Genomic DNA, 12,922 nt, shown 5'->3' with positions numbered 1-12,922 from the left:
TTTTTTTTTTACGCTACTAACATCATGCTGTGTTTGGAGATTCTTGAAATTAAGATTCTCAAACTATACTTGTACTGAAAATTATTCCGCCTTAAAGTACGGCAAGAATTTATCGATCGAATTTACTTGATCGAAAACATGAACTTAACATGAAATCTGCTACAGAATTTAGGAATACATATATTGATTCCATAAATCCTTCAGTCACATAATATTTTTTAGGAAAATCCTTGGCTTAAATAAATAAATTGTATTATTTAAAGTCTGGAATTTTCTCAGTCATTACAAGGATCTTCAATCAAAAGTCAAATGGGAAAATTGCCTATATGATTTTTCCAGCAATCAAGGCCTATTAAATCAGCCTATGCATGACCAAAGAAGGGGCTACATGCATATTCTTCACGCCTACACCATTTTCAAGCATTCTAGGAGCTTTTCCACCATTTTCTACATACTTTTCAGTATTCTCTATAGTATTCTCTCAACATTTGTGGAGATCACCATTGTATTCTTCATCAATATTCATAGTGGAATTACCAAAGACCCTACAGTGGACGTACCATGAGTTATCAGGAGAACCACTATAAATCTCCGTGTCTCACTATCTTTATTTTCTGTTTATTCTTTATTTCTCCGCGATCCCGATACTAACATAATCATCCAAATTTAGTCATTGGCCCTCTACGTCATATATGATGATGGATTGATCATTTTGCAGACAATTTCAGGATGCAAAATCCTTCTGTTGGAAAACAGAAGCATGAATCGAATTTATTAGCCAAAAAAAAAAAAAAAAATTCAGGTTGTTCTCTTACAATCTAGTTGAGAGTTGGTTTGTTTTCTTACCATTGTTTCAATTAGTTTACATGAATGGAGCTCGTGCACAAAATCTGACCACCAATTAATTTTTATAGTATCTTGGATGTTAATTGGTTCAAAATTAATTGACAACAAAAATGTAATCTTTATCTTCTGAAAGAAAAAAATATCTTTATTTTTCATTCTACTTTTAAATTATCTTTATTTTTCATTCTACTCTTTTCCCATTAAGATTTTTAACCGTCCACCCTCACAAATTGTCCAAAAAATACATTTTTAGAGCTAAAAATTAATATGGTCATATACGCATAAAAAATAATAAATATTTATTTTGATATCGATACGGTCATATATGCATAAAAAATGTAATTGTCAGCTTGAAGACTAATATACTCAATAAAACTCAGGGCTAATTTGTTTCATGATTTTGAGTTGAAAAATAAATTTATAAAAAAAAATATAACACAAAAAGTTTAACTTAAATTTTTATAAAAAAATATTATAGTAAAAAATGTAATCAGTTGTGATTAAAATCGTGAAACGAATAAGGGCTTGAGATTCAAAGTCTTCGCCTAAAAGTCCTATGAATTAACGATGGCAATATAAGACGTGAAAATTATGATATACCTTATCGAAATGTGAAAAGTAGAACGTCGGACACGCATAAAGTGGAACAATTAAAAGTAGTAGGAGAAGGAAAAGAAAAATAAAAAAGGTGGCTGGGTCTCTTTTTACTTATTTACGAAGCATATTAGAGATGGTTCTTTCAATTGATGTCTAATTAATTAAATCATATCATATCATTTTATAATAAGCATAAGAGAATAAATTAAAAGGTAATTTAAATTTTTACATGATGTTAAAATAATTTAATTGATTAGATATTAATTAAGACACTAAAATTATACAATAAATTTGAGTCCATTAAAGACACCTACGTGGTTTTAAGTGCATTAGTAGGTCGGTCCGCAGCATGGAAACCACAGCTGAAAAAGCATAAACTTAATTAAACCATGTCATGTAATTAATTACAGATAAATATTACTGACACCTGTTTTTAATAAGACACCCCAATATTTAAATTATCGTATTTTATTACAAATATAACCTTACACCCCAAAGGCTTTACAACTCGTCTGCTATATTTTCTGGGAAACCATCATTAACAATAAAGCGGAATAAAACAAAACTTGGGGCATCGCATCTAAAATCAATCAAACATCGTAATTTATTTTTCTTTTGGGTTGTATATCTTTTGTTTAACCTTCCATTTGAGTTGAGTCGCTGAGGTAAGGTTATTTTGAAACATAAACAATTTTTCAAGCACAAAGGGAAGCTTTCAAATGAAGCCATGAACACATTACATCACACTTACTCATTCAAATTTGACGCGTAAAATGGTTCAGAGACCGCATGTTAGGTTGTTAGGGTGATGAAATGAAAACTGAGCATCTTCCAAACCAAGAAAGAATATTGCCAATTTGGAATGGTGTGTGTTTTGGTCAAATATTATATGCTCATTGAATCCGGATTATATATAGGCCTAGGATAATATTTGGGAGGGGGGAGCTTATTCTTTTGTGAGAAGGTGGGGGACCCGAGCTTATTGCACTAGTAGAAATTTAGTATTTAACGACCGTTAATAACCGTTGTTAAAAGATTAGATGACGGATAAGAGAACCATTGTCTAATCGCGAGTTGTTGAATATTTGAGGCATATAACAACGATTTTTATCTGTTGTTAAAAATGACGTTAGATTATTTCTTCTATCCACCCACTTTCGATTACTCCATTTTTTGTGAAATCAATACACTACTTATACCATTCAATAAGAAACAGACAACAACATCCTCAAAAATGCACAAAAATAACGAACAACAGATTTAGAAAGAAAAAAAAAAAGAGAATACTTGAAAATTAACACAATGAAAAAAAAACCTCAAATTAGCTTTCAACGGACGGGGAAGCAGGTAGAAAATCAATCGACAGGGTAGGTGATTTGGCCGAGCGGTTGGATTAGGGTTCTGGATTTTTTTTTCTTTTCTTTTTGGTCTGCCGGTAAACCTATGGAAGAAGAAAGAGTTAATGATAAAAAACGAAAAAAGAAAAAAAGAAAAAAGAAAAGGAAGAAGAAGACTTGGTTTTTTAATTTTTTTTAAATTAAACAAATATTTCCTATTTTAAAGGAAGTTTTTTTTAACATTTTTTAAAGGAGTTGAACAAATATATAAGTATGTATTAATGTATATTTAAATCTTCATATTATGTCTATTTTAATCACTCATGACAATTTAATTTTACGATTTACTCAACACTATTAATATACCATTTTTAAAATCAATAACACTTATAAAATTACAATTTACCAAATACTTAACTACTTTATATAAAAGTTGTTTTTTTTTCTTGAGTGCAGCTGCCAATAATTCCCACTTCTAAATTGGCAGGAAAGAACTACAAATACAAGCTGTTATTTTATAAAAAAAAGAATTTTTAATGACCTGGAAATTATCTGTAAATGCCAATGCCCCACATATGGATGGACAGTAGTGAGAAAGTGGGAGTCGGGTCAAACACGGCCAATATTGATGAGGGAGAAATGAGGTGAAGTGTGAATGAAATGACAACAAACTTGGTGGACGTGTGGAAGACGTAAAATTCTCCCATTGGAGGATTATGGGAATAGACTTCCTCGTCATTGCTGGGTGGACGAAATGCTAAGTGCGATCCTCACGGGAAGCAACAAAGCATTGTGGAGGACTTTTAGTGAGGACTTTTAGTGAGGACTTTTGTTATTACATAATCTTCTTGTCAAATGGGGCTCAATCAGAAGAACAAAAGGGCTATTGTTTCTCATGCCGAAAATGTTGGGTTAGAAAATCCAACACAATCACCAAAATAATGTTCGATGAGATTTAGGGTGTTCAAAACAAAAGTTTAAGATTATCTCCTCATATTGCAATGTAATTGCCAAAATACGCACGTACGTTCAACATAATAATATATTTTTCATAGGATTTATATAATTAACACATAAATAGGTACCATGAATTCCTAATTGGCCGCATTTCCAGGGGTAGACTTATTTTAAAGGAAAAAAAAAGACCAGAGGAGATTTGTAGAAAACGACTGGCGAGACAATTTGGCTAATAAATAAGCCAGAGGAACCAATTAATTTAAGGCATACCTCTTTCGTTATACAATCAAAATGAGTTCCTCAAGAGCACTAATATTCTTCACTCTTTCAATTTTCATACACCATCTGATCACTCCCAATGACGCCGAGCAAGGTTGCACGTCAGAAGCCGAATACTGCTGGGTCTGTTCTGATGTTGGCAATTACAGTGCCACCAGCATCTACGGAGAAAACCTCAACAAACTCCTCACCTCCATATCTTCATCGCCATCCAACGGCCAAAACTTCAACGGTTTTTACAACACTTCTTTGGGACAAAACCCCAACAAAGTTAATGCGATCGCCCTATGCCGAGGAGACCTCACGGCAGAAAAGTGCCAAAGTTGCTTAAACGATTCTAATTATGGGCTGCTGGAGCGTTGTCCCAATAGAAAGGAGGCAATCTTATGGTATGAGAAATGTATGCTACGTTACAGCTCGAGGGACTCGATATTTTCTGCTGAGGAAAAGGAACCGAGCAAGGAGGTACCGAGCCCGCAACCAACATCAAACGCACAACAGTTCAAACAGACACTGAAGCCGTTGCTGGATGACCTAACAAATAAAGCCTCATCGGGTGATTCGCTGAAAAAATATGCTCATGGAAATGTAACGGTGCCGGATGCCGAATCCATATTTGCGCTTCTTCAATGCACCCCGGATTTGAGCCAGAAAGAATGCAGTGACTGCCTACAAAACGCCACCTCAATGATTCCAGGATGTTGTGAAGGAAAGCAAGGGGCGAGAATTTTGAAACCGAGTTGTAATCTCAGGTATGAATCCGGACCTTTCTACGATTCTAACGACGCACCACAATCTGCCGGCACTTGTACGGACGAGGCCGAGTATTGCTGGAGTTGTTCCGACGTTAGCAACGACACTAGTATTGGCACTTACGAGGAGAGTCTCAAAAGTCTCTTATTCTCCTTCTCCTCCTCTAACAACACCCAAAATCAAGCCGGGTTTTACAATTCTTCTCTAGGAGAAACTCCGGACAGAGTTTACGCAATTGCCTTGTGTAGAGGGGATCTGTCACAGGAAGATTGCCGTAATTGCGTCAATACCTCAAGTGAAAGGCTCATATTTAGGCGTTGCCCAGGTAGAAGGGAGGCCGTATTATGGCACGAGCGTTGTATGGTGCGGTTCTCTAACAAGTCCATATTCTCAGTCAAAATCGATGACCCAAGGTTGAATGTTAAGAGCAAATATAAAGTGTGGAATCGAGATCTGTTCAGCCTTACGCTTAAGCCCTTGTTGAACAATCTAACTAGTACGGCTGCGTCGGGGGATTCTCTAAGCAAGTACGCATCGGGAGAATCTACCGTTCCAGGCTACGAAAAGATATATGCGACGGCACAGTGTACTCCTGATCTGGACAAGCAACAGTGCAGTGATTGCCTCGAAAATGCTAACTTGTTCATTCCACAGTGTTGCGATGGACTTAATGGGGCAAGACTTCTGAAACCCAGTTGTAATTTGAGGTACGAGGTGACACAATTCTATGCAGCTACAGATGATGATCATTCATCAGTACTGTTAACTAAAGAAGGTATCGTGGTGCTCTATTTATTAATTTCTTTTTCTTCTATAGGACATGTCCTCACAAAAGAAAAGGCAATTTGGCGCTGCTAATTAATAAGAACACGCATGACCTCATTTATTTTGCAGGAAAGAGTAATCAAACAACAATTACTGTTGTTGCTGCTGTTGTTCCAACTGTTATTGTCGCGGTGCTCGTCGGCGTATGCATTTTCTTAAAGTTGAGGAAGCCTGGTCAAGAAAAGCTAAGAAGTAAGTTAGATTTGGTAATTTGCTGTTGCGTTCCATTCATTTTAGAAGTCAGGCTCCTCTTTTGGCAGTTGGTAGTTTGTGGTAAATAAATAAACCTCTTAATGTTGATCTTTTTAGTTTTTCTTTAAGGTAATTTTTAAAAACTACTAAAGTATTCTTTAAATTTAAAAATTTATATTAATTTCACCCTTCTCGCATTTTGTGGATGAAAAAAAAAAGAAACTAAAGAGAGAGATAAATATATGTTTGACTTCATTTTTGAAGAGTATTTTTTCTTTTAAGGAAATTTCTAAATATATATATATATATATATATATAATTGAACACTTAATAAGATAGAAATTCCAGATCCTTTATTGAAGTTTTATATTTTTTAAATGTTTACAATGTTCTTCAGAACTGTTTAGTGTATTGTTTTTTTCGTTCCACTTTTCATCTATAAACCGCACAGTCTGAAACTGAAATAAGTTTTTCATATCGAAAAGATATTTTTTAGTTTCAAAAAATAGAAGAAATTTAGGAAAAATTTATAACTATAAGGTATAATTATGTAAGGAAGATTGAGGGAAATAAGCATAATTAAAAGGCCAATAAAAATAAATAGGTCAAGATTTAAAATAAGTTAATAAATAGGCCTAATGGGTGTAAATTTGGATGTACACTAATTTAATATTCTAAAAAAGCCTGTAATTAAAAAAGAAAATGAAATCATAAAATTTACTCTGCCTCTCTCTCCATGTTCTCTCTATCTCCTCGCTGTTTACCCAGTAAATCTAAGATTTAAGAATAAACACTATGTATTTTGATGGTAAATCATAAATTTACCTTGTAAATCTATGATTTATGAAAGAACATAAATTGCATTTTTATAGTAAATCCCGGATTTACAAGGAGAACTAAATTTGTTTATATTATATTAGTAAATCAAGTAAATGTAAATCCTTGATTTACACTTTAAATTCAGTACTTATGAATAAATACAATATGTGTTCTAACAGTAAATCCTAGATCTGCACTGTAAATCAAGGATTTACGAATAACACAATTCGTTTTCTAGTAGTAAATTTTGGTTTTATTATACGGTAAATCCTAGATTACGAGAATAACTAAAGTATGTTTATCTTAGTAAAGTTCTGACTTTACCGTGTAAATTCAAGATTGATGAAGGAACAAAAATTGTGTTCAGATGGTAAATCCTAAATTTACATTATAAATAGAGGATTTATGAATAACTCAATTTGTGTTCAGATGATAAATTGAACTAAATTGTGTTTATCTTGTATTAGTAAGCTAATAAAATCTAGTAACAAATTTAGCCACAATGATAATCACACTTTTGTCGCTTACTTGAAAATTAAAAACATGAAAAATAAAAACATAAAAAAGCCTATGAATTTATATACATTAATAAATTATTTACTAACATAAATTTTAAATGTAGGCTTAGTTTATTTCTCATTTTGTAACTAAGCCGTTATAAATACGCATGTACAAGCATATTATATGTACTTGAAAACTAAATGTACACATGAAAAATAAAAACATAAAAAAGCCTATGAATTTATATACATTAATAAATTATTTACTAACATAAATTTTAAATGTAGGCTTAGTTTATTTCTCATTTTGTAACTAAGCCGTTATAAATACGCATGTACAAGCATATTATATGTACTTGAAAACTAAATGTACTTTTTTTTTTTTTTTTTTTTTTTTTTTTTCAACTACCTAATCTGGTGCTTCAGGATTCCGTTGACATAAAGAGACGAAATTCTTTCCATCTGCATTGGTTTATTCTTATCAAACGAGTCCTTACCAATAAATTTCTTGTTCTCCATATATGTAGCTAATTCCGAGGATATTATCATGGCGGAATCTTTGCTATATGATTTTGACACTATAGCAGCTGCCACAGACGACTTTTCAGAAGAAAACAAGCTTGGAGTAGGTGGATTTGGAGCGGTTTACAAGGTTAAAAAATTATTATATTATGGCGAACGAGTGATGTGTGATTAATCTTAAATTGTGAAGAAGCTAATATATCTTGATTGCGAGTTTGACTTTGTTCTGTCTACTATTAATATTATATATATTTTTCAGGGACAATTATCAGATGGAGAATATATTGCCGTGAAAAGGCTTTCCAAGACTTCTAGCCAGGGTGATCAAGAATTTAAAAATGAAGTTGTGTTAGTTGCCAAGCTTCAACACCGAAATTTAGTCAGACTCCTTGGCTTTTGCTTGAAGGAAAAGGAAAGACTTCTCGTTTATGAATACGTGCCTAATTCCAGCCTTGATAGATTCATTTTTGGTAAATATGTGCATATTAATGCGTCTTTTAATTTGTTTGATTGCATTAGTTTGGTATATTATTTCATGTCCTAATACAACAAACGTATTTCAATATTTAACAATATTTTTATTATATATGTAGATCCAACCAAGCGTCCTAGTTTTGATTGGGATACGCGTTATAAAAGTATTCAAGGCATTTCTCGTGGATTGATTTACCTTCATGAAGATTCCCGCTTGAGAATTATCCATCGAGATCTCAAAGCTAGTAACATTTTGCTAGATGAAGAAATGAACCCTAAGATTTCAGATTTTGGAATGGCAAGGTTATTTGTGTTTGATCAGACGCAAGACAATACAAGTCAAATCGTTGGGACCTAGTAAGCATATGTTCTACATCTTATTTTCCGTTTCTTAATTTGTGTGATCATCAACTCAGTACTAAAACTAAGTGGATGTTTAGTTCATAGATTCATAACTATGATTCAGAACCATTCTCATTTTACGTGTGTTTTTTACGAGAGAAAAACACTATAGAAAACCATGAATTATGATTCAAAATCACGAACGAATATAAGAAACATAAAATTTTGCAATATTTAAAACTATATTGCTAATTAAATTTATCTTTATTTACAGTGGATATATGGCTCCAGAGTATGCAATGCATGGGCAATTTTCTATTAAGTCTGATGTGTTTAGTTTTGGAGTCTTACTTCTGGAAATAGTGAGTGGACAGAAGAATAGCTCTCTTAATAGGAATGGAGAAGACGTGGAGGACCTTCTGACCTATGTAAGTACAAATATCTTTAATTTACATTTTCGCCTTAACTTGTCCAAAAGTATGAGCCTAATACTAGCGGGTGATCACTAGCTTGTTTATGTAGCTAATTGAAATCAATTCATAGAATTAATAATTCAAATGCAGACTGATATCATCACCACCCAAAACTGGGGTCAGTAGTAAATCTGTCAAGTTTTCCTAGAGTGTGGTTCCGATGCAAATATACTAATTCGAAACATACCCTTAGATTTTCCTGTTCAACCCATATTATCCACAGTGATGTGTCCACCTGTCAAACATAGATTTTTCAATACAGGATAACATAAAAGAGTGTCCATCTTGCATCACTGAATTTACATCCGCTATATTTAGCATATTTCAATACAGACATAAGGTTCTCGATCTAAAATCTAATATGAATACATAATTAGATAACTAGTTTATGCTATAGATATTCCATGGCCTCTCTTAGGAATATTGCCAGGAAATAGTTGCAAAACTTCTTAATTATCTAGCTACTCTGACGGTCTAGCTTGCATTGAACACCACTTGAAAGGGAAGAGGGGTGAGCAGAAGCCCAATAGGAATATCGACTACTAAATTTTAAATCAACAAACATAAAGTAAACAGAGATGTATTAAAATAAATAAAATGTTTGATTAACACTTTGATTTCTAAAAATACAATAATAATAAATTAATAAATATAAAAAAGGAATCTATAACAACTAATAACAATCTCACTTTAGAAGTAATATAAAAACTCACCCAAACCAAACATCACAAATGATAACAAATTAATTCCCAAAATATTATGAATATCACCAAGAGCAAAACATATCTTACTGATCAGTTAGATCATCAAACATCTATCACTTGTAAAGTGTCAGTAACGCTCCTTTTTGTTAGTAATGGAGGAGAAACGAAATGACCCGTGAAAGAGTCCGCGTACCAATTTTTTGGTAACCGTTAGGTAGTCCTAGAGGAGTAAGGTATAGAAAGTGGTACTAACATAATAGACAATGCCGGTGTGCCCAACAAATGAGCACCCCATTGAGAGTCCATATATTTAGGCATTGTTTAGTTTGCCGATTTAAGTTTATAATTCGTGTTTATATGAAAGCTTTTAACTGCAGCAGAAAAAGTTGGATGTGACTTTTTATGAGAGCTTTTAACGGTAGCAAAATTAGAATTGAAAACTCGAATCGGTGAAATGAACGAGGTCTTATAATAGTACTACTACGGTAGTAAATATCTGTTGTGCTCAACAAATGAGCACCCCGTTACATGGTGAAAGTCCTCTAGTAATTTAACAAATGCCCAAGGTGATATAGCATTTCTGCATCTAAGGACAGACCAAATCACTCTCAAAGTCCTCTGACTCAGTCAACCATAGTTAGTTCCTAAGGAAATTTCGACAGCATAATGCCTTAATTTTCAGGAAACCGTGAATTCATAACCTGTAAGAAACAATTTCAAAAATATTTCCGACACGCGCCATAGCTGCAAGACGCGCAACCAGAGCAATGTATAACATATCAAAATAATATTTTCAACTAAAACATCAATTTGCAATAGGCAATCTCAATCACAATAACAACATCTACAATAACAATAAAACCCGAATCAATTTCTAATGCCAAATAAAACATAATTCATCAAGATATAAATACTAAAATTGTTCAATATAAAATTAAAAAAGAGCAGTCAAATTCCTACCAAAATAAGAAGACCGAACTTTGATCGCCAATCTCAAGTCTTGAAGTCCCGTCTTGCAATTTGAATGTCGAGAACACGTCCGGAACGTCAAAAATTAGATCGGACAGGGAAACTTCTCGAAAATCAGCGCCTCGGGCCCGCCGTTGATCGGTCAAACCCGCCATTGACCGGAATCGACCAACGTTGACCGTGACGGAGGACGGCGGGGGGGGGCGCTAGATCGAAGGTCTCGAAGCGAGGAACACTTATCCGGTGTCGGTTTCTCCGATTGATGTCCGATTGGCCGGAAAACGCTCGAAAACCGAAGCAGAAGCCGATGGTACACCGAAAAGTTTCCGGCGACAATCGGAGCAATGAAGGGATGGGTTTTGTTCCTCTCCACGAGGGGAACTCAACGGGGTAGCTCGCCAGAGGAGCAGGAGTCTGAAGACGGAGAAACGGGCGACCGAAGTTTTTGAGGGTCGCGGCTTCCCATTGCTTTTCCGAAGCGCCGGCAGCAAGTGGGGCCAGGGCATTCCGGTATTGGATGTTTCGAAGGGCGGCGGTTCTTCTGGGCCCGCGCGTGGGGCTGTGGGTGGCCGGAGGATGGCGGCGGGTGAGATTAGCGTGAGCGTTTGAATGAGTGAGAGAGAGAGGTGATCGTGAGAGAGTGAGGGGACGACAGAGAGAAGAAAAATTAGGTGGGAAGCTTCTAGGTTTTTTCCCCCCCCTAGCCCCCAGCTTTCTAAAATTCATAAATTTACCACAATCTCATAAATGTTTGCATTAAAGTTTAACAAAATTAAAATTTTAACCCAAATTTGTAGTTTTGCTTTCAATTTAAGCCATGGGTTTTACATATACTCTTCTTTCACATTGACAATATTTCAGGCATGGGCAAATTGGAAGGATGGAACTGCTTCAAATATAGTAGATACCGCGCTATCAGGTGGTACAACAAGCGAAATAATGAGATGCATACATATTGGATTGCTATGCGTACAAGAAAATATAACTGACAGACCAACCATGAATTCAGTTGCTCTCATGTTTATCAGTCGGTCTCTCACTCTAGCAGTTCCTTCAAAACCAGCATTCTATATGCGAAGTACGGAAGGACCAAACATGTCATTAGCATCTAATGTTTCGGGATCAAATAATTCCAGCAGTGGTCCTGTTGAAGGTTCAAGAAATGAGGCATCAATATCTGAACTCTATCCTCGCTAGTATCATTTGGGACTTGAGTCTTTATATTTTGAATCATTTGTGAACTATGGATTTCATTTTTGTCATGTTTTTATTATCAATTCATGAAGTGTGGAAAGACGCACATATATATAGTACAGTTTAGCTGGATCCCTAATTTTTCATCTTTCTTTCTTTTTCTCTTGTTATTAAGCTTAATGGCTTGCAATGGTCTTATGAGAATAAAGTTTTTGTAAGAGATTTATAAATTATCCTAGTTCCTGTGCTGAAGGAATTGTAGAATCATGCACCTGGAAGAAATACTATTTGGACCTTATACGCAGAAGCATTTTCGACTTTCTTGCGTAGATTTGCTTATGAATACTAGGGGCCACAAACGCACAATATCTCAGCAAGATTCAGGAATTCTAATGGTATTCAGAGCCAATCTCATTCTAATGTGTGAGATACATGCCAACGAGGATATAAACCTTATGAGAAGGAAATATGTTGCCCCAAAAATAATTCTAGGCCTTGCCTAGCCAGTGTAATATTATCCATATTATTCATATCATGACCAAATGAGCCCTACATGTTGAGTAATATTATTCATATTGAGTCATAACTGTTTTTATGTGAAAATGGAAAGGCTCGCAGTCTAATTTGTTCCTCAGAGACCCTGGTTGGTTTCATACTAGAGCGTACTACATGAAACTCCTTGAGGTGCTTGTTTGGATCCTCTCCTGCAAAGCCATGAAAAGTAGGTAACATATGGATCATACCAACTTAAGCTCAAAGTTCACCTCAAGGTTGGGGTATTCAATGCATAGCGGCTGTTGATCCACTAACTCTTTAAGGGTCCGAAGAAATCAAATCTTGAAAATAAATAAAGAACACAATAACTAAAAGATTGGTTAAAGGATTACTCACCGCCACAAGACAATGAAATTATAATGAGCAATAATATTATTCCCAGTTTCCTATTGAAATTAGCAACCATAGACAACAACAAGCCGTGTTACTCCAATCTTTCCTTTGTTCGCCGTTAAGTAAAACAAACTCTTAATTCTTTTCCCTCAAACAACCTAAAACAAGCTCTCTAAATTCAATTCAAAGGAAGCATTACGATGAGAAAAGATAAGTTGATCTAGATAACAATCACAAGCTCGGATCATTCA

General features: G+C 34.6%; 1 protein-coding gene across 1 annotated transcript; it reads left to right on the top strand.

Annotated features, from left to right (window-relative positions):
- Window positions 1-3,887: 3,887 nt before the first annotated feature.
- On the top strand, window positions 3,888-11,863 carry LOC21390697 (cysteine-rich receptor-like protein kinase 26). The gene is made up of 7 exons (XM_010092460.2): window positions 3,888-5,544; window positions 5,664-5,786; window positions 7,633-7,757; window positions 7,887-8,097; window positions 8,221-8,458; window positions 8,718-8,871; window positions 11,451-11,863. The coding sequence occupies exons 1-7, from the start codon at window positions 4,029-4,031 to the stop codon at window positions 11,784-11,786; spliced, it is 2,703 nt and encodes a 900-aa protein (XP_010090762.1). The 5' UTR covers window positions 3,888-4,028; the 3' UTR covers window positions 11,787-11,863.
- Window positions 11,864-12,922: the final 1,059 nt, after the last annotated feature.

This window comes from Morus notabilis, unplaced genomic scaffold, assembly GCF_000414095.1.
Source record: "Morus notabilis unplaced genomic scaffold, ASM41409v2 Scaffold938, whole genome shotgun sequence".
Classification (NCBI taxonomy): domain Eukaryota; kingdom Viridiplantae; phylum Streptophyta; class Magnoliopsida; order Rosales; family Moraceae; genus Morus; species Morus notabilis.
The sequence above is the reverse complement of the archived record's forward strand: the minus strand, read 5'-3'. Positions and strand labels throughout refer to the sequence as shown.